Source organism: Musca autumnalis, unplaced genomic scaffold (assembly GCF_047663935.1).
Source record: "Musca autumnalis isolate F117 unplaced genomic scaffold, ASM4766393v1 scaffold_4, whole genome shotgun sequence".
In the NCBI taxonomy this organism is placed as follows: Eukaryota; Metazoa; Arthropoda; class Insecta; order Diptera; family Muscidae; genus Musca; species Musca autumnalis.
The window spans coordinates 27,704,686-27,728,020 of NW_027411977.1; the positions used below are offsets into that span (position 1 = coordinate 27,704,686).

Consider the following 23,335-nt stretch of genomic DNA (forward strand, 5'->3'; position numbering starts at 1 on the left):
TTTGGGGTTATAACTCTGGAGTGGAGATTTTTAAAAGTGATGCATTTTTTATTCTTCTACTTTAACTTTGGACAGATATCCGTATTTTGAATTATTTTACCAGCAATCGAATCACAACGTAACTATAACTACCATGAGCCTTCTTATATATACACATACATACAAACACAACTAAATGAGAGCGTATAATTAGACTAAACTATTTGTTTAAAACTATTTTTACTTACATACAACATGGCTTTTAAAAGTTTGGCTTTTTGAATTTCTGTTTTCATAATGGGGTTTCATTCATTAGTTTACTCTTTGATTTCTACACGCTACAGTTTACCTAGCATCTGGCTTTGACTGTTGTAGTTGTCACCGCTGCTCCTGCTATTAAGCTGACGAAGGCCTTTTCTTTTCTCTCGATTTACCGGCTACAACAGAACATGTTTTTCACATAAATTTCCGTATTTTTTCCTCAAGACTTTTCTTGTGCGTTGAGAGATGGTGATGGAGATGATAATGATGATCAGTAACTGTTGCTTTTTGTTGTTGTTGTTCTTGTTGTTTTTATTGCATTTACTTGTTATAGGGATGATTTACATCGGGATTACGCAGTAGCGTACTACTATTCTGTGAGGCAGCAATTTGTTCGTGACTGCTAAGCATTTTTTCCGTTTCTTGACGACTGTTTGCCATTATGCGGCGTATTGTTGGTGCGCAGGGTGTACGTCATAGGCGAGTATCCTGCGCATGTTCATGTCAAACTTGACCATGGGCATTCATGTGCATGGCTTCGGCATCGGTAGGGGGTGTGCCAGTAGCACTCATTTGTGCGGTGGGATAATACTGTAACGAGGCACAATTTAAGTACTGTTTTAATATTAATAAAGGGTCTTTTAAAATGTGGTGGTAATAAATTAATTTAAATAATTAGCAAAAAAATAAAAAAAAACATATGTAAGTGTATGTATATGGTGTAAATATCAGTATCACTTATAGAGCACAAAAAGGTCATGTCACTTATAGAGCACCAAAAATCTCATTAATGCATTTTCGAAAAGATTTTTATTTTATCTGGGCGACTTTCGGATTTATTTTTGTGACAAATATTGCAAATTTGTAGCTCGAAATGGAATCAAAGGATCAGTATACATATATTTTCGTGAGACCATTAAGAACCTAATAACCTTGTCCTTAAGCCAAGGGGAATCCAAAAATATTCACTATGACAAGTAAAAAAGTATCAGTCGGCTTTGCCGACAGAGATATACCCTCAGCATGCGTGACATTTAAACTTGCCGAACATAGTCGATTATGGAAGTGGATCTAATTTTGGGAGTCATATCTTTTCGATGGATATCGTGCCCACTAGTCATTTCAGAGGGTCTTCGTATATCTTTTGGACCAGCATGCCAGGAAGCATGGACCTGTTTATTGAGGCAAATATGGAAAATGTGTTTGTCACATTGTTCCATGTGATTTACAATATTTCACATTTGTGTCATAAGTGCGGATATGGAACAAATCGACAAAAATTCTTTTTTTTTTTTAAATCTCTATAACTTTTATATTCCAATACATATTCTTCTAAATTTTTGCAAATATGTTCTATATACTATTATTAATATTTCAAGTCAAAAATATAAATATTTGCTTTAGTCAGCTCCACACAGTTGTGATGCAAAACATTAAAATGCGATTATCTCAAAACGGGCAAATGGCATATGGAACACTTAAGCATGACACCGACGAAATGTTGAACTTTTTTGCGAGAGGTACCATAAGGAGAAGACCAATATGGGCCATTTTAGAAATTTAATTAAATTTGGATAAAATATTAAAAGATGCAAAGTATGGCCAATTCGAACTGAAACTAAGTTTGGACAAAACATGACGAAGGCCAAATTTTGGACAAAATCGGTTGATCAGTTCGAGAGTTATAGCGCATTAGTATGGTTTGACACCTATCGGACTGTTTTATCAAGAAGTATGGACTTGCCCCTGAAAAAACTATTACCGTCGTAATTGAGGCAGCGAATGCAAGTTACTTCGACAAAAATCAAAGCGATTCGAGAGCAGGTCTTAAAGTGAACTTATCTGAAATTTTGTGTTGTGTCCATATTTGTCATAGGGGTTTTTTTTGCGACTTTAAGGCTATTTTCTCAGGAAGTATGGACTTGCCCCTGATGAAACTAGTATCGTCGTACGGGGGGCAGTGAATACATGTTGCTAAAGCAAAAATCAAAGCGATTGGAGAGCAGGTACTAATCTGAAGTTATCCGAAATTTTGTGTGGGACAAAGGAGTGGACCCGAAGGAGTAGACCGATTGAGTCCATAGTGGAACCTCATCTAAGTCTAGCAGAAATTTCACGATGTGCAAAGTATGGATCAAATCGGTTACTTCCTTCGAGAGATATGGTGTGCACAAATTTTGCGAACATTTTGTGGGGGAGGTACCGGAAAGAGTGGACCGATATAGCCAATCTTCGAACTTAAACTATGTTTGGGCAAAATATTACGAAAGCCAAATTTTGGACCGAATAGGTTAATCCATTCGAGAGTTATCGTGCGCTCCAGCCAGACAGACAGACAGACGGACGGACATTGCTCAATCGACTCCAAATTTTCTTAAACACATTTCGTCCAAACATACTTGGGGTCTAAAACCATTATTTCGATGAGGCACATTTTGCCCGTATGAAAGTGTATATACCCTCGTTAGCATAATGCTGAGGGTATAAAAACCGTTTTTTTTTTCTATTTGAAAAAGTGTTCGATATCACTCAGAATTGCCCATATATATTCTTGATCAGGGTAAGATTCTGAGTCGATCTATGCATGTCCGTCCAGCCGTCTGTTGTAATCACTCTAGAATCAACATAAATTCAGATAGAATGCTGAAATATTAGGAACATGCGTCTTTTGTTTGCAGGTAGGTCATGTTCGCTGATGGGCTATATCGGTCCATGTTTAGGTATAGCTCCCATATAACGGTACCGAACGATTTCAGGTATTTTGACGTTTTGGTATAGCCCAAATATAAGGTTAGCTCCCGATTTTCGACACTTTTAGTATTTTAGCTACAATTTTTAACCTAACTAGTGTAATTTGTCATTTGAGATTCTCAGTGTTCACGAAACTTCTCCACCGAAAATCGTCAATATAGGTTCATACCAAAACATATAACGGTACCTCACGATTTTCGGTTTTGAGGTTTTGCAACACTTTATGGAACTACCAGAAATTTGACATTTGATGTTCTCTGCAGTCACGATATTTCTCTACAAAAAATTGTAAACATAGGTCCATGTTTTGGTATAGTCCCCATATAACGGTACCCTCAGATTTTCGGTATTTACAAAACGTTTCGACCAAAAATTGTCAACATAAGTCCATACTTTGGTATAGCCCCCATATAAAGGTACCACCCCAGCAAACCAATCGTACCGACATCGTAACGAAATCGGAACAAAATTCGGACGCTACGTCCGCCGTCGGATCCGAAATCGTAACGATATCTAATTTCGCAACGAAATGTCGAAGCGAAATCAGATCGATTTCGTTCAGAATTCGGAACGAAATCTGAAGAAAATCTTTGGGGAATTCGGAATGCGAATTTTTTTCCTCCGAATTTTCGTATAGATTCGGAATAATGACGTATGAAAATCTTAGGTACCTTCCAAATTTTTGTTAAGATTTCTGAACGATTTTGGAATAATATCGTATGGATATCGAAGGAAAAAAATTTTTCTCTGATGTCTCTTTTTATTTATATACCAGCGATGGCGAAAACAAACATTTGCAGATTATAACTTGCCCTAGTGTGAGTGGAAACGTAAACAATGCGTTATCCGAACGAATGTGTTTACAGTTTACGTGTGTGTTGTATGCCCGCGGGCATATGAAAGTTGTTGTTGGTGGCCATCACTGGTATATACACTTTCATACGGGCAAAATGTGCCTCATCGAAATAATGGTTTTAGACCCCAAGTATGTTTGGACGAAATGTATTTCAGACAATTTGGAGTTGATTTAGCCATGTCCGTCCGTCTGCCTGTCTGTCTGGCTGGCTGGTGCGCACGATAACTCTCGAACGGTTGAACCGATTTGGTCCAAAATTTGGCTTTCGTAATATTTGTCCAAACTTAGTTTAAGTTCGAAGATGGGTCCACTCCTTCCGGTACCTCCCCCACAAAAGTTCGAAAATGTTCGGAAAATTTTTGCGCCCGAAAACTCTTGAAGGGAGTAGCCGATTTGGTCCATACTTTGCACATCGTGAAATTTCTACCAAACTTAGATGAGGTTCCAATATGGACTAATTGGTCCACGCCTTCGGGTACCTCCCACACAAAATTTCGGAAAAGTTCAGTTTAGGACCTGCTCTCGAATCGTGATACAAGTTTCATCAGGGGCAAAACCATACTTCCTGAGAAAATAGCCTTGAAGTTTCGACACCGAGAGTAGTGGTTGGAGCGGCGTTCATAATACTTTGTACAAACTTAGTTTAAGTTCGAAGATAAGCTATATCGGTCCACTCCTTCAGGTAGCTCCCCACAAATGTTCAAAAATGTTCGAAAAAATTGTGCGCACGATAACTCTTGAAGTGAACTAAATCGGTCCATACTTTACGCATCCTAATATACATATCTACCAGATATAGATCAGGTTTGAATACGGACTATATTTGTCCATTCCTTCGGGTACCTCCCACACAAAATTTCGGATAAGTTCACTTTAAGACCTGCTATCGAATCACTTTGATATTTGTTGATGCAACTAACATTCGCTGCCTCTACGAGTATTACGATGGTGAACGTTTTTTTAGGGGCAAGTCCAAACTTCTTAAGAAAACAGCCCGAAGGTTTTAAAAACCCTCTATGGCACCCCCTTTGCCTATGTCGATCCATTCCTTTAAGTACCTCCTCCGCAAATGTTGAAACCCCCTAAATACATAAGTTTTTTGGGAAAAAAGTGTTTCAATCTACACAGTCTGAGGGTATATCTCTGTCGGCGAAGCCGACTGATACTTTTTTACTTGTTTATTGATCCTTTTTTCTTTGTTATGTTGTTTTTTGGAAGATTGTAATTTCAAACGTATCTAATGATTTTCACTGTTGTTATCATTTTGTAGTTATAGTAGAACAATGTAAACTTTGTGTACGAATATGTCGCGTCTATCCACACCAGCTTGAATTATTATATGTTGCATTTATATCTAAAATATTTAAAAATTTTATATGCGATTTTTATAACATACCATTTTGTTTGTTTCCGAGATATCGATCCGAAATCGGAAGAAACAAAATATCATTTTTAAAGGGAAATCTGAATGAATTCCCCTACGAAAAATCGTAGAGAAATCGGAAAGAAATCTGAACGACATTTGTTTTGCTGGGACCCGATTGAACACATTTTTATAACTTCCACCATAGTAAGGAAGGTATATTATTTTTTTTTCGTTTGTAACGCATTTATATAATCATTTGCGACCCTATAAAGTATATATATTCTTGATCAGAGTACAATTCTGAGTCGATCTAAGCATGTCCGTCCGCCCATATGTCCGCGATAATCACTCTAGCATACACAAAAATGGAGATAGGAAGCTGAAAGTTTGGGAAGATGCGTCTTTAGTTTGCAGGCTGGTCATGTTTGATGATGGGCTATATCAGTTCACGTTTTGGTATAGCCCTCATATAACGATACGGCACGATTTAAAGTATTTCGACGTTGTTAGTCACATTTCTAACCAAACTGGCTGTAATTTGACATTTGAGGTTCTCAGGGGTCACGAAACTTCTCCACCGAAAATCGAACTAGCTCAAATCTAATCTAAAAAGTATTCAGTCAGGTGAAAGGTACCACCTAGGGGGCTATATTAAAGTGTGGAACTATTCTTAAAATTTTTTGTGGAAAAGTTTGATAACTGCAAGGAACCTCGAAGGTCAAATTAACAGTGTTCAGTGTTAACGAAAGTTCTTCACTAAAAATCGTCAACATAGGTCCATTTTTTGTATAGCTCCCATATAATGTTACCTCCCGATTTTCGGTATTTGGAGGGTCTTAGCTACATTGATTGACGGAACTACCAGTACTTTGATCTTTGAGGTTCCTTGCAGTTATAAAACTTTTTCATCAAAAATTGTGAAGATAAGTCGACACTTTGATATAGCCCACTAGGAGGCACCTTTCACCTGACTGAACACATGTTTCTACCCTCAGCATTTATGCTAACGAGGGTATATACACTTTCATACGAGCAATAGTGCCTCATCGAAATAATTGTGTTAGACCTCAAGTATGTTGGGACGAAATCCGTTTCAGACAATTTGGAATCGATTTAGCAATGTCCTTTCGTTGTCTGTCTGTCTGTCTGGCTGAAGCGCACGATAACTCTCGAACGGATCAACCGATTCGGTCCAAAATTTGGCTTTTGTAATATTTTGTCCATACTTAGTTTAAGTTCGAAGATGATTTATATCGGTCCACTCCTTCCGGTACCTCCCCCACAAAAGTTCGAAAATGTTCGGAAAATTTGTGCGCACGATAACTCTTGAAGGGAGTAACCGCTCCATACTTACTTGTCCATACTTAGTTTAAGTTCGAAGATGGTTTATATCGGTCCACTCCTTCCGGTACCTCCCCCACAAAAGTTCGAAAATGTTCGGAAAATTTGTGCGCACGACAACTCTTGAAGGGAGTAACCGCTTTGGTCCATACTTTGCACATCGTGAAATTTATATCAGACGTAGAAATTTCTGAAAAGTTCAGTTTAAGTCCAGCTCTCGAATCGGTTTAATTTTTATGGTATCAACTTTTATTCACTGTCCCCTATACAATGGTACAAGTTTCAGCAGGGGCAAGTCTATACTTTCTGGGAAATATCCTGAAAGGTGCAAAAACCCCTATGACACCGTGCGTAGTGGCTGGAGCGCAAGATAACTCTCGAACGGATCTGCCAATTCGGTCCAAAATTTGGCCTGGGTAATATTTTTTTTGTGCGCAAGATAACTCTTGACGTGAGTGACCGATTTGGTCCATACTTTTAACATCCTAATATATCTACCAGATATAGACCAGGTTACAATATGGACTATATTCGTGCACTCCTTCGGGTACCTCCCACACAAAATTTCGGATAAGTTCACTTTAAGGCCTGCTATCGAAAAAATTTGATTTTTGTTAAAGCAACATGCATTCTCTGCCTCAATTACAACGGTAATTTTTTTTTTTAGGGGCAAGTATATACTTCTTGAGAAAACAGTCCGGAAGTTGTAAAAACAAACCGTATGACACCATATGTAGTGACTGGAGAGCCCAATATCTCTCGAACTGATCAACCGATTTGGTCCAAAATTTGGCATTCGTCATATTTTGTCCAAACCGGTCCACAACTTCCGGTACTTCCCCCCCAATATTTAAAAAAATCTAACTTAAATGGTATGCACGATATCTCTTAAACAGGTCAACCAATTTGGTCCAAACTTTGGATCTCCTAATACTTTGTCCAAATTTAGTTTATCTTGTAAAATGACACATATCATACCTCTCCTTTGGGTACCTCCCCAAAAATGTTCAACTATTGTGGCTAAGTGCAGTTTAGGGTTTGTTCGAAAATCCTTTGGAAATGCACATGTACCCCAATGCTGTGGTCATTCGATCTGCCCGTACATGAAAGTATCAATTCACATAGGCTGAGGGTATATATCTGTCGGCAAAGCCGACTGATGCTTTTTTACTTGTTTAGATTAGATACGATTATTTAGGCATTTGTGGTATCCATGGTTCAAAAATTTGTCCACCTTAAATTGTTCCATTATTCCATTTTAATTAAGATTATTTTATGGTGGAGGGTATAAAAAGTTTGACCCTGCCGAACTTAAAGAATTTTTTACTTTTTTTAGATTAGATAATTTAGGCATTTGGGGTATCCGTTCCTCCTAAAATTGTGGACAGGATTTTCCACATTTTAGTTAAGAATATTTTATGGTGCAGGGCATAAAAGCTCGGTCCGGCCGAACTAATCGACTTTTTATTGTTATATGTATAAAAATCCCAATAAAAATTTTCCTTCCAGCACTCATATCTCATCCAATTTTTGTCCGTAAATTGAGATTTTTTTGCGAGTGGCCATAACCCCCTAAAGAATTGAATTTCTTAAAATATTCATTAAACTTTCCATGACTTCCAAACAAAATTAACATCCCGTAGTAGTGTTGTAGATTAAACGTAATTAGTAGAACATGATTGACATTGGCAAATGTCACTCATATGGCTGGGATCTGTTTGAGAGCTCATAGGGAAATCGAAAATTACTGGCATCCTTTTGTCATCGACATATGTATGTAGGCAACGCTTATTACAGTTACGTCAAATGTTTGTACTCAAATACCCAGGCTTATGCAAATTAATTTTTCAACACCAAAAATGTTTAACGTTTCCCCTTTAAGTTGGGAAAAGAGTAACATTTAAGTAACGACTACAAATCCACACAACCCCTTTAACAGTGAATAATAACTAGAGTACAGGCACAAGCAAGGGCTTTTGAGTTTTAATGTACACAGCCTTAGGATGAAATCGAATGGTCAATCACACTATCTCTTTGTGTAAAGGATGTAGGAAATAAGCAAAACAAATACATAGGCAGTCATAGCCTAAAGGAAGAGAGAAAGAAAGCTGTCAAATATAGTACAGGTCGGGGGGAACCAGTAATCCATACTACTTCATGGGCACACATATTACTAAATTGTGCGTGTAGGTGTGAATGAGATTTAATGCATACACATGATGTCTTTATTGACATAGGAACAGCAACAAGAGTGTTCGAAGTATGGGCCACATCAAATGTTGTGTAAAACTTGAAATACTTTTCACTGCCAACAAATTTCAATCAAATACTCGTTACACAGATATCAATTGAAAGCACTCACACCTACGCACACACACACTCCATCGACATGACAACAAATACACAACATGGATTTCTTTATTTAAGATTAACACCAATGTCCCATAACATTCGAAAGCCGAAATTTACTCTAAAATCGAAAACTTGTCCCAACATAGACATGTGTTCGTTAGTTACATACAAGGTTCTGCACACAAACACACACGTGTGTTTATACAGTGTCAACACTCAAATACCTATGTAGAAGTAATCAATCAGAAGGATTTTTGAAAGTGTATGTGGTGGTTAACTTGGTCTATGGCCAGAGAAAAGTGTATTTTTATGGATTAGACAGGTTTTTAAGTAGTTTCTTTTGGAAGATTTGGAAAAAGTTCTTGGTACTTTGGAATTGAAAAAAAAATAATGAAACAAGGAAAGTTTATGGTAGGTAGGATTGCGATAGAAAAAATCTTAAAATTGAATTGAACTAAGTGAAATGTTTAAATCTTAAAATAACAAGTTTTAGAATGTACGTTTTTCTTTACTAAACGGACAACGTGGCAAGTTTTTTAAGTAGATATAACCATGTTCTTCTCTGCGTCCGTCGGTCTCTCTGTTGAAATCAAGGTACAGCTCGCAACATTTAAAATATAGCTTTATACTTTGGTACTTTGTTTATATTACTCCTTCGATGGCTGGTATTTGAAAATGAGATATATCGGTCCACGTTCTGATATAGCCCCCGTAGGAGAGTATCGTCCGGTATTTCAAGGGTTTAGCCTCATTATCACACAGAAATGCCAGAAATTTGGTACTTAGTCTTCGTTGGAACTACAAAACTTTCCCCCAAGAATTTGTCAGAATTGGAGCAGCTTTCGGGCCAGAGCTCCGATTTAGTCGCGAGTGAAATTTTTGGGGGAAGAGTTTTACTCGCGAGTGGTATTCGAGCGAGTATTCGGAGCTCTGTTTCGTGACTTAGGAGGTGGAAGATACCCAGGAACGTTCCTAACCGGTTTTAACATGGCAAAGCCCAGGATTTATCTTGGTCTTTCTTTCATCTCAAGTGGACACTGACCTCCCCGTGGTGTCACCGGGGGAACTGCCCTGAACACCCGTTAAAGGTAGTGAGCTAACATGTGCCGCCCGTTCACCCATAATAACGTTAAAACTTGAGTTTAGTCGTCGGGTTAGTAACCTCCCCTAGAAAAAAACAGCCTACTATGACACAAGTAAAAAGTCGTTAAGTTCGGCCGCGCCGAACTTTTTATACCCTCCACCATAAATTAGTCTTAATTAAAATGGAATATATGGGTCATTTCACAATTTTAGGTGGAACAACTTTTCGACAATGGATAGACTCCTACTGCCTCCCACTATTGCTTAAATTACACTGTGAACACAAATGTTGGGGCAGAGATAATTCCTTTTGGAGATGAAAGCCCTTGGTGTGTGTGTATTAAAAACCCCGAAGGACAGATGCGCCGTGAGTCGAACTTCCGCGATATGGCGTGATGAAGTTTTTGCAAGATACCCTGTAAGCCATCATGAATTAGCATTATATCTTTGTTTGTTGTTTTTGTAGAGCACTTAAGCAACAGTGAATAAAGATATAACGTTAATTCCTGATGGCCCACAGGGTCTCTAACAAACATTTCATCACGTCATAACGCGGAAGTTCGACTCACGGCAGATCTGTCCTTCGGGGTTCATAATATACTTACCAAGGCCCTTCTTCCCCAAAAGGAATTTTCCGTGCCCCAGACTTTCACCTCCATTTTGTTGCACAGTGTTATCTAATCTAAAAAAATGTGTTCAGCTAGGCGAAAGGTACCACCTACGGGGCTATATCAAAGAGTCAAACTATCTTTAAATTTTTTGGCGGAACATTTTATAGCTGCAGGGAACATCAAGAGTCAAATTGAGGGTAGTTTCATCAAAACAATGTAGACCCTCAAAAATGGACCTATGTTGACGAATTTTAGTGAAGAAATTTCGTGACCACTGAAAATTCCCGAAAATCGGGAGGTACAGTTATATGGGGGGATATACCGAAACATGGACCTATATTGACGATTATTTTTGAATAAACAAAATTGTAGCTAAAATTCTCAAAATACCGATCATTACAGCTAGTTCGGTTAAAAATTGCAGCTAAAGTTTTCAAAATACCGAAAATCGGGAGATACCGTTATATGGGACTATACCAAAACATGGACCTATGTTGACGATGTTTCGTTGGAGATGTTTTATGACCACTGAGAACTTCAAATGTCAAATTACAGCTATGTCGGTTAAAAACTGTAGCTAAAATTCTCAAAATACCGAAAATCGGGAGGTATTGTTATATGGGGGCTATACCAAAACATGGACCTATGTTGACGATGCTTGGTGAAGATGTTTCATGACCACTGAGAACCTCAAATGGCAAATTACAGCTAGTTCGGTTAAAAATTGTAGCTAAAATTCTCAAAATACCGAAAATCGGGAGGTACCGATATATTGGGGCTATACCAAAACATAAACCTAAGTTGACGATGTATCGTGGAGATGTTTCATGACCACTGGAAACCTCAAATGTCAAATTACAGATAGTTCGGTTAAAAATTGTAAGTAAAATGCTCAAAATACCGAAAATCGGGAGGTACGATTATAAGGGGGCCATACCAAAACATGGACCTATGTTGACGATGTTTGGTGGAGATGTTTCATGACCACTGAGAACCTCAAATATCAAATTGCAGATAGTTCGATTACAAATTGTGGCTAAAATTCTCAAAATACCGAAAATCGGGAGGTACCGTTATATGGGGGCTATACCAAAACATTGACCTATGTTGACGATGTTTGGTGGAGATATTTCATGACTACTGAGAACCTCAATTGGCAAATTAAAGCTATTTCGATTAAAATCTGTAGCTAAAATGCACAAAATACCGAAAATCGGGAGGTATCGATATATGGGGGCTATACCAAAACATGGATCTATGTTGACGATGTTTGGTGGAGATGTTTCATGACTACTGAGAACCTCAAATGTCAAATTGCAGATGGTTCGGTTAAAAATTTTGGCTAAAATTCTCAAAATACCGAAAATCGGGAGGTACCGTTGTATGGGGACTATACCAAAACATGGACCTATTCCCATATCCTTTGGGATATAAGTTAATTGATCACTAGGAACCCTAAGTGCCAAATTTTAGCTAATTCGGTCTGCAAATATGGCGAAGAACGTCAAAATACCTCAAATCCGGAGGTACCGTTATATGGGGGATATACCAAAGAGTGGACCGATATAGCCCATCTTCGAACTTGACCTGCCTATGGAAAAAAGACCCTCGGGTGCAAAATTTCAGCACTCTATCTCAATTATTGCGGACGCTAGAGTGATTACAACAGACGGACAGACGGACATGGCTAGATCGTCTTAGAATTTTATCCTGATCAAGAATATATATACTTTATAGGGTCGCAAATGATTAGTTCGATGTGTTACAAACGGAATGACAAACTTAATATACCCTCCATACTATGGTGGAGGGTATAAAAACGAAAGAAAATAATAACAAACCCCTCTAAGGTTGACGATCCCCGCAAACGTTTTAAAGACCATGATCTGCACCTGGAATGTTCGCACTCTTTATAGAGAAGGTGTAGTTTACGCATTGGCAGACGTACTTGAAAAGTACAAGGCCGACATTACTGACATGCAGGAAATACGATGGAACGGGAAAGGCGTCACAACAACACCTAAAGGTGACGCACTGTATTATAGCTGCCGTGACACAAAGCATGAGTTTGGTTGCGGATTTGTAGTTGGTCGGAGGTTAAAACATCTGGTCTCCAGCTTCACCCCAGTGAATGAAAGACTTGCTGCAATTTGAATAAAAGCAAAATTCTTCAACATCAGCTTTATTTGCGCTCATGCTCCTACTGAAGACAAGGACGAACAGACCAAAGATATATTTTACGAGCGCTTAGAAGAAACATATGACCGTTGCCCTGCCCATGACATTAAAATTATACTAGGCGATTTTAATGCCAAAATTGGAAAGGAGAATATCTTTGGCCCAACAGTCGGAGATTTAGTCTCCACAGTGAAACATCTGACAATGGTTTGAGGCTGATTGACTTTGCAGCTGCAAGAAACATGGTAGTTAGCAGTACCAGATTTAAGCATTTCGATATTCATAAGGGCACCTGGTTGTCGCCAGATCAAAGAACAAGAGATCAAATTGATCACGTTGTGATAGATGGTAGACATGCATTAAGCGTGTTGCTTGTACGATCGTTCCGAGGTGCAAACATAGACTCTGACCACTACCTTGTTGCAGCAAAAGTACGTACCAGATTAAACGTAGCAAACAATGTGCGAACAGACACAACACGTAAGTTGGACATCGGTAAGCTGCAATCACAATCACACACAGCATATTCCACTCAACTGGCCCAACTGCTTAATCAAAGCACTCCTCGTCCCGATAACACATCAGGACAATGGCAAAGCATTGCCCACCATGCAAACATACGCAAAATCAGTACTTGGATACCTTACTGCTACCGAAGAGAAAGCTGCGGCATATAGGGCTACTTTACAATCAGTAGCAACGCGTAGCGCACCAGAGAGGTATCGAGAGAAAAGGAGAGAGGAGAAATGTCTTTTCCGCAGGAAAAAGAGAGAGATGGAAAAGCGGAAGAGTGAAAAAATCGAGATGTACAGGAGCCAGAATGAAGTCCGAAAATTCTACCAAAGAGTCAAGCATCAAACTGATGGCTTTGGTACAGGTACATCCTCCTGTAGAGACCAGCACGGTTATCAAGTAACTAAAACAGATAGTGTGCTAAGGATATGAAAAGAGCATTTTTCCAAACTGTTGGTATCCAATAGTCGACGAAGATACCACAGATCCAATTCCAGAAGATGGTATTGAATGTATACCACCCGGCCAAGATGAGGTAAAAACAGTAATAAACCGGCTGAGGAATAATAAGGCAGCATGAGCTGATGACCTTCCAGCCGAGCTGTTCAAATCCAGTGGCGACACGCTGATAAGGTGTATGCATCAGCTAGTTAGCACCATCTGGTAGGAAGAACGCGTACCTCACGATTGGAACGTGAACATCCTGTGTCCCGTCCATAAGAAAGGAGATAAGACTTTATGCTTTAACTATAGTGGCATAAGTCTTCTCCATATCGCCTACAAGATAGTGTCAGGGATATTGTTCGAACGACTAAAGCCAATGGTCAACGAAATAATTGGACCATACCAATGCGGCTTTAGACCTGGCAAGTCCACCATTGACCAGATATTTACCTGCGGCAAATCCTGGAGAAGACCCAAGAGATGCATTTCGACACCTGCCACCTTTTTGTCGACTATAAAGCAGCCTTCGACAGCCCGCTACGTTCAAAGTTATTCCAAGCCATGTCTGAATTTGGTATCCCCGCAAATCTCATTCAGCTTTGTAAAATGACTCTAACTGACACAAGATCTTCAGTTAAGATAGGAAAGAACCATTCCGAAGGGTTTTGTAGCAAAAGAGGTTTCAGACAAGGAGACAGCCTTTCGTGTGGTCTCTTCAACATCCTGCTGGAAAAGGTTATACAAGAGGCAAACGTCAAAAGAAGTGGCACATTCTATATACATCAATAGCCACATGTTACTTGCTTATGCTGATGATATAGACATCATGGGACGATCAGTAAAAGAAGTAACTGATACCTTTATGAAGTTCGAAGGAGAATCTGCTAAAGTGGGTCTGGCGGTAAGCGGCGAGAAGAACAAGTTGGTGGTGTCGACGCGCAATACGTTGAGATAGTAAAAGACTTCGTATACCTCGGCACCGCCGTCAACACAACAAACGACATCAGTTGTAAAATAAAAAGAAGAATTGTATTGGCCAACAGATGCTACTTCGGCTTAAGTAAGCACTTCAAAAACAAAACCACAACTCGTCCAACAAAAATAACGCTTTATAAAACACTGATACTACCCGTGCTGATGTATGGTTCCAAAGCCTGGGTACTTGCGCAAGCAGATAAGGCAGTGCTTGGCGTATTTGAGAGAAAAATTCTTCGAAAGATCTACGGACCGATCTGCGTTGACGGTGAATAAAGACGTCGTATGAACCACTAGCAGTATCTGCTATACAACGACATCAATATAGTTAAACGTATCGAGATGCAGCGATTGCGTTGGCTAGGCCATATAATAAGAATGAGCGATGATGAACCCGCTAAAAAGGCGTATAAATTCGAGCCACATGGCGGTGCACGCAGAATTGGCAGGCCAAAGAATAGATGGCGCAAACTAGTGGATGAAGAGATGACAAGGCGCGGTATTCCAGAAAGCGAAGCACTAAACAGAGAGAATTGTAGATCTTTTCTTAGTTCGGTCTATGGAACTAATGTTCTGTAATAGGCCTGCTAAGTAAGTAAGCAGCTCTGTAGGGAACATCAGTAGTCCGATCGGCGCGAAAACAACAAATCATACAAAAAATATTTCTTTTAAATGGGACCAATATTAAAGAAGTTATGAGTATTTCTTTGCACATAGTTTGTACAGAATTCGATTGTCTCAAGGTCCGTTGGTCACAAAAAAAAAATAAAAAAAAAATCTGAAAATATACTGAAATGTTTTGCTGATGAGCAGCATCACCACAGCAAAAAATAAATAAATCAAAAACCTCATTTTGAAAAAGTGTCCGATTTCACTCAGAAATAGCCATATATTTTTTCTACGAATGGACAAGAATCGGCTACTCTAAAAATCTGATTTTAATTTTAGCTTAACTAATCATCAAATTTAAGCTTATTGTCAGTTTTCGACTCCAACGAAGGGTGGACAAGAAAGTCCATCACCTTGGACACACTTTCGTTAAACTTTGAAAAGAAACTACCAAATTTCTACCACACAGTTTAAGAAATCGCCAGAAACAAATATTTGGTCATAAATTTGTAGGGATATTCTTTTTTCACAGGAAATCCTTTTTTCATATGAAATTGATAAAGATCTCTATTTTATACATTCATACACAAATTGTCAATACACAATCATAACTTTATTATAGAAAACGAAATTCGAACCCCTTCCCTCCACATCTAACCCCCCAATATGGTATTGATATTTCAGGCGAAATATTTTATAGAAATTCTTTAAAAGTAATTTCCTTTTCATCTCAATCAAATATAAATCGGGTGTAAGTGAAGGACAATAGCAGGTCATGGATAACTTTGCAATTCCTGTTGATTGCTATAACTATAGTTGCTGTTGTTGTTGTTTTTTGTGAAACTTTGTTTCCTGGCCCTTATCCAGGCAGCATTGATATGATTGAAGTGAACTTAGTGAAACTCGTTGACATCGAACGGATGAATGGACAGAATCTAGAAACTATATAGGGAAATGAAAATAACATGGAAAAAGAATAACAAAAACTAAACTTATTTACTGGTAATCATGCGGGTTAAACTTTAGTTATCCATTTTTTTGTATTTACATTACATAGATAAATAAGTTAGGGGGGCGGTGTAGGAGAAGCAGAGGTAAAAATATTGATGGAAAATAATTCCATCAAAAGATGACAAAAAAGAAAATATTAAAAGTTTGACCATTGGCTTGTCTCTCTCCCTCTCCTAGTTTGTCAACATAAATAATAAAGCATGGTAATTCATTCATATCCTTCTCCATCACGCATCCTTTGGCCATCCCTTTTAATGAAGTTTACTCAAACTAGCTAAGGGAAAACACAGAACCATAACGAATATGCCATCGACAAGTTTCCCAAAAGCAGAATTTATTACAACGAGAAATTATGGCATCTTAGATGACAAAAACAAAGGGCACTTCTATGTACAGAGAGAAAGAAGATTTGAGACATAAGGGTGTAATGTATTTAATTGAGCAATATGTTGTCCACATGATGTGGATAAAGTTATCATAAAGTAGATAAAGTGATAAAGTATCTACGTGGATAAAGTGGTTAAAATATCTATGTTATCCAAATAAGAAGGATAACGTATCTATGTTGTCCTAATTAAGTGGATAATGTATCTACATTATGGAAATAAAGTGGATAAAACTACAAAATAACGTCAACGGCGTTCCTATAATATCTAAATAACGTGGATAAAGTATATATGTTATCCAAAAATTGGATATTTGGATAAAGTATCTGAGCTATCTTACTAACGCAGATAAAGTACCTACATTATCCAAATAGACAAAGTATCTATGTTATCTAAATAACGTGGATAAAATAACTATGTTATCCAAATACCTTCGATACTTGGATAAAGTATCTACCTTATCCAAAATAAAGTTGATAATGTATATACATTATCAAAATAAAGTGGATAAACCATAAAATAACGTGAACAACGTACCTATGATATCCAAATAAGTGGATAAAATATCTACGTTATCCAAATAAGGCAAGTATTCTTTCTACGTTATCCAAATAACGTGAATAAAGTACTTACGTTATCCAAATAAAGTGGATAGAGTATCTACATTATCCAAATAGTGTGCATAAAGTATATACGTTATCCAAATAACGTGGATAATGTATCTATGTTATCCAAATAACGTGGATAAAGTATCTATGTTATTCAAATAACGTGAATAATGTATCTATGTTATCCAAATAACGTGGATAAAGTATCTATGTTATCCAAATAACGTGGATAAAGTATCTATGTTATCCAATTAACGCGGATAAAGTATCTATGTTATCCAAATAACGTGGATAAAGTATATATGTTATCCAAATAACGTGGAAAAAGTATCTATGTTATCCAAATAACGTGGATAAAGTATATATGTTCTTCAAAAAACGTGGACAAAGTATCTATATTCTCCAAATAACGTGGGTAAAGTATCTATATTATCCAAATAACGTAGATAAAATATCTATGTTATCCAAATAACGTGGATAATGTATATATGTTATCCAAATAACGTGGATAAAGTATCTATGTTATCCAGATAACGTGGATAAAGTATATATGTTATCCAAATAACGTGGATAAAGTATCTATGTTCTCCAAATAACGTGGATAAACTATCAATGTTATCCAAATAACGTGGATAAAGTATATATCTTATCCAAATAACGTGGATAAATTATATATGTTATCCAAATAACGTGGACAAAGTATCTATGTTATCCAAATAACGTGGATAAACTATCTATGTTCTCCAAATAACGTTATCCAAATAACGTGGAAAAAGAATATATGTTATCCAAATAACGTGGAGAGAGTATATATGTTATCCAAATAACGTGGATAAAGTAAATATGTTATCCACATAACGTGGATAAGGTACATATGTTATCCAGATAACGTGGATAAAGTATCTATGTTCTCCAAATAACGTGGATAAACTATCAATGTTATCCAAATAACGTGGATAAAGTATATATCTTATCCAAATAACGTGGATAAACTATCAATGTTATCCAAATAACGTGGATAAACTATCTATGTTCTCCAAATAACGTGGATAAACTATCTATGTTATCCAAATAACGTGGACAAAGTATCTATGTTATCCAAATAACGTGGATAAAGTATCTATGTTATCCAAATAACGTGGATAAAGTATATATGTTCTCCAAATAACGTGGATAAACTATCTATGTTATCTAAATAACGTGGATAAAGTATCTATGTTATCCAAATAACGTGGATAAAGTATATATGTTATCCAAATAACGTGGATAAAGTATCTGTGTTCTCCAAATAACGTGGATAAACTATTTGTGTTATCCAAATAACGTGGATAAAGTATCTGTGTTATCCAAATAAAGTGGATTAAGTATCTATGTTATCCAAATAACGTGGATAAAGTATATATGTTATCCAAATAACGTGGATAACGTATCTATGTTCTGCAAATGACGTGGATAAAGTATCTATGTTATCCCGATAACGTGAATAAAAAATCAATGTTATTCAAATAACGTGGATAAGATATCTATGTTATCCAAATAACGTGGATAAACTATCTATGTTATCCAAATAACGTGGATAAACTATCTATGTTGTCCAAATAACATAGATACTTGGATAATGTTTCTGAGTTATCCAACTAACGCTGACAAATAACTTGGATAAAGTACCTAACGTGGATAAAGTACCTATGTTATCCAAATAACGTGTATAGAGTATTTACGTTATCCAAAGAGAGTGGATAAACTATCTATTTTATGCAAATAACGTAGATAAAGTATCTATGTTTTCCAAATAACGTGGATAAAGTATATATGTTATCCAAATAACGTGGATAAAATATCTATGTTATCCAAATAACGTGGATAAAGTATCTATGTTATCCAAATAACGTAGATAAAGTATCTATGTTATCCAAATAACGTGATAAAGTATCTATGTTATCCAAATAACGTGGATAAAGTATCTATGTTATCCAAATAACGTGGATAAAGTATATATGTTATCCAAATAACGTGGATAACGTATCTATGTTCTGCAAATAACGTGGATATAGATACTTTCCGATAACGTGAATAAAAAATCAATGTTTTTCAAATAACGTGGATAAGGTATCTATGTTATCCAAATAACGTGGATAAACTATCTATGTTGTCCAAATAACATAGATACTCGGATAATGTTTCTGAGTTATCCAACTAACGCTGACAAATAACTTGGATAAAGTACCTAATGTGGATAAAGTACCTATGTTATCCAAATAACGTGTATAGAGTTGGATAAAGTACCTAATGTGGATAAAGTACCTATGTTATCCAAATAACGTGTATAGAGTTGGATAAAGTACCTAATGTGGATAAAGTACCTATGTTATCCAAATAACGTGTATAGAGTATTTACGTTATCCAAAGAGAGGGGATAAACTATCTATTTTATGCAAATAACGTAGATAAAGTATCTATGTTATCCAAATAACGTGGATAAAGTATCTATGTTATCCAAATAACGTGGATAAAGTATATATGATATCCAAGTAACGTGGATAAACTATCTATGTTATCCAAATAACATAGATACTTGGATAATGTTTCTGAGTTATCCAACTAACGCTGATAAATAACTTGGATAAAGTACCTAACGTGGATAAAGTACCTGTGTTATCCAAATAACGTGTATAGAGTATTTACGTTATCCAAAGAGAGAGGATAAACTATCTATGTTATGCAAATAACGTTGATAAAGTATCTATTTTATCCAAATAACGTGGATAAAGTATCTATGTTATCCAAATAACGTGGATAAAGTATCTATGTTATCCAAATAACGTGGATAAAATATCTATGTTATCCAAATAACGTGGATAAAGTATCTATGTTATCCAAATAACGTAGATAAAGTATCTATGTTATCCAAATAACGTGGATAAAGTATCTATGTTATCCAAATAACGTGGATAAAGTATCTATGATATCCAAATAACGTGGATAAAGTATCTATGTTATTCAAATAACGTGGATAAAGTATATATGTTCTCCAAATAACGTGGATAAGGTATCTATGTTCTCCAAATAAAGTGGATAAAGTGTCTATGTTATCCAAATAGCGTGGATGAAGTATCTATGTTATCCAAATAACGTGGATAAAGTATCTATGTTATCCAAATAACGTGGATAAAGTATCTATGTTATCCAAATAACGTGAGTAAAGGATCTATGTTATCCAATTAACGCGGATAAAGTATCTATGGTATCCAAATAACATATATACTTGGATAATGTTTCTGAGTTATCCAACTAACGCGGATAAATAACGTGGATAAAGTACCTAACGTTTATAAAGTATTTTCGTTATCCAAATAGAGTGGATAAAGTATCTATGTTATGCAAATAACGTAGATAAAGTATCAATGTTATCCAAATAACGTGGTTAAGTATATATGTTACCCAAATAACGTGGATAAACTATCTATGTTCTCCAAAATAACGTGGATAAAGTTTCTATGTTGTGCATATAACGTGGATAAAGTATATATGCTATCCAAATGAAGTAGATAAAGTATATATGTTATTGAAACAACGCGGATGAAGTACCTAACGTGGATAAAATATATATATTATCCAAATAATGTGGATAAAGTATCAATGTTCTCCAAATAACGTGGATAAAGCATCTATGTTATCCAAATAACGTGGATAAAGTATCTATGCTATACAAATTACGTGTATAAAGTATCTATGTTATCCAAATAACTCCAACAAAGTATCTACGTTATCCATATAGAGTGGATAAAGTATATACGTTACTCAACCAACGTGGACAAAGTATGTATGTTATCCAAATAGCGTGGATAAAGTATATATGTTATCTAAATAACGTGGAAAAAGTATCTATCTTATGCAAATAACGTAGATAAAGCATTTATGTTATCCAAATAACATGGATATAGTATCTATGTTATTCAAATAAGTAAATTATCTATGTTATCCAAATAAAGTAGATAAAGTATCTATGTTCTCCAAATAACGTGGATAAAGTGTCTATGTTATCCAAACAAAATAGATACTTGGATAATGTTTCTGAGTTATCCAACTAACGCGGATAAAGTACCTAACGTGGATAAATTATCTATGTTATCCAAATAACGTGGATAATGTATCTATGTTATCCAAATAACGTCGATAATGTATCTATGTTATCCAACTAATGCGGATAAATAACGTGGATAAAGTATCTAAACTATTAACAATTTAACGTTGATAAAGTGCGTAAGTTATTCAAGTAAAGTGGATAAAGTATCTACATTATCAACATAACGTGGATAAAGTATCTACGTTATCAAAATAATGTAAATAAAGTATCTACGTTATTCAAATAATATGGATAAAGTACATATAAATAACTTAACCTCCCACCCTTATGTTGTTTTCATTTAATTCTTCTATTTTATTTTAACTAAAGAGAAATGGGAAAGAGAACATCAAAAGAAAAAAAGCAAACAAAATGCTAAAAATGACTTACCCCAACACGTCCATTATCATATTCTCTGCTCGCTTGAATAGTCAATTTCGCTTTGGAATGCATGGCATCCGACAGTGAATTTCTTTGATGTGTTGACGATGATGTGGAACCTAACATTGAACCATTCGCTTTGGCAGCTCCTGGTCCGGACGCTGATGATGATTTGCTGCGAAAACAAAATTCTATGATGGCCACAAAGACGGCCACCAATAGTCCACCGATCAGTATGTAGAAAATACCAGCTACATTGCTAAGTGATAATTCATTGTGTGACGTTTCCTGATTGTCCTTGTTGAGGTTACATTCGGTTTTGTCATACCACCATTTATTGTGCAAGTTTATCAGTTCGCCGTTTTCCTTTAGCGATAGTACGGCTAAATTAATTGGATCCCTGGGATATGTAAGCAATGTTGGAGGTAGTAGTGCAGCACAGTTGATTCCGAAGGCAGTCGTTGTTGTTGTTGTTGTCGTGAAGTTTGCGCCAGATGATTGTGAACAATACGTGGTAATAGTAATTGCAGTGTAGCCAGTCAAATGGAGTGAGGCCAGCAGCAATTGTTGAAACACACACACAAAAGGCACATTGCAAGTTGTCGGTGTTGGTGTTGTTGTTGTTGTAGCAGTTATTGCCATCGTTGTAGTTATTTTGTGCAATGACCCGCCAAAGAAAAACCCAATGAAAATTACAATTGTTTTGTTGTCAATGTCCAGCGTGGAGGTGGTGTTGGTGATGGCCCCAGCCAAAATAATGATGTTGTTGATGTTTTGTGATTTTTTTATGTTTGTTGTGCCACAGCGAGGACATGGATGTTGATGACCACCATTCCAACCATGGCGAATATTGTGAAAGAACATTGGATGTAAATGATGAATAACAATAGGTTTTGTTGGAAGTCATCAGTAAGACACCAAGCCATATCATGGGTTTACACCAGGCCATTTCGTAGTTGGTTGATAGCATGCGAAATGAGTAGGGGTGGTGGTGGTGGTAGTAGAGGTGGCAGTACAATTTCATCATGTTGATGACAATACACATATGAATTTATGATTTTCATTTTTGTCAAGGCACCCCACCAGCATAAAAATCATCATGTATTATTCCACATGGATGAGATGAAGTACACAGAGGCAGCAGAAAATGTACAAAACGTTAATTTTACATAGGCAGGCGGCGGCAGGCAGGCAGTCAGTCAGTAAGAAAGGCATTCCAAATGAATACGCAGCAAATTGTAGAAATGAAACGAGAAAAAATTCTTATTTTAATTGATGATCTTTGTACATGTGACATAGCAAGGACAATAAAGAAGTTGCATGGAGAGAAAAACATTTTTAGTTCAAATAGCAAATAAGAAAAAGTTGTGAGGTGCTTGATGGTCACGAATCGTAAACACCCTTCTGAGTTTGTGAATAACTTTTAAGTAGAAGAAGGAACAAGAAATCAGGTGACGCCACTAATGAAAGCTACATAAAGGGAACCATATAAAATTGAAGGAAA

The 23,335-nt window shown here is 36.6% G+C and overlaps 1 protein-coding gene across 3 annotated transcripts in view; it reads right to left on the reverse strand.

Annotated features, from left to right (window-relative positions):
• Window positions 1–445: 445 nt before the first annotated feature.
• GluRIB (Glutamate receptor IB) overlaps window positions 446–23,335 on the reverse strand; it is a 323,616-nt gene continuing 300,726 nt past the window's right edge. For 2 of the 3 annotated variants that reach the window (XM_073983938.1, XM_073983937.1), the window contains exons 15-16: window positions 21,841–22,231; window positions 446–855 (exon numbers count right to left, since the gene is read on the reverse strand). In XM_073983938.1, the coding sequence (XP_073840039.1) occupies window positions 745–855; window positions 21,841–22,231 (502 nt within the window). In that variant the 3' untranslated portion in view covers window positions 446–744. The remainder of the gene's footprint in view (window positions 856–21,840; window positions 22,232–23,335) is intronic. The other variant, XM_073983939.1, reaches the window with a different exon arrangement.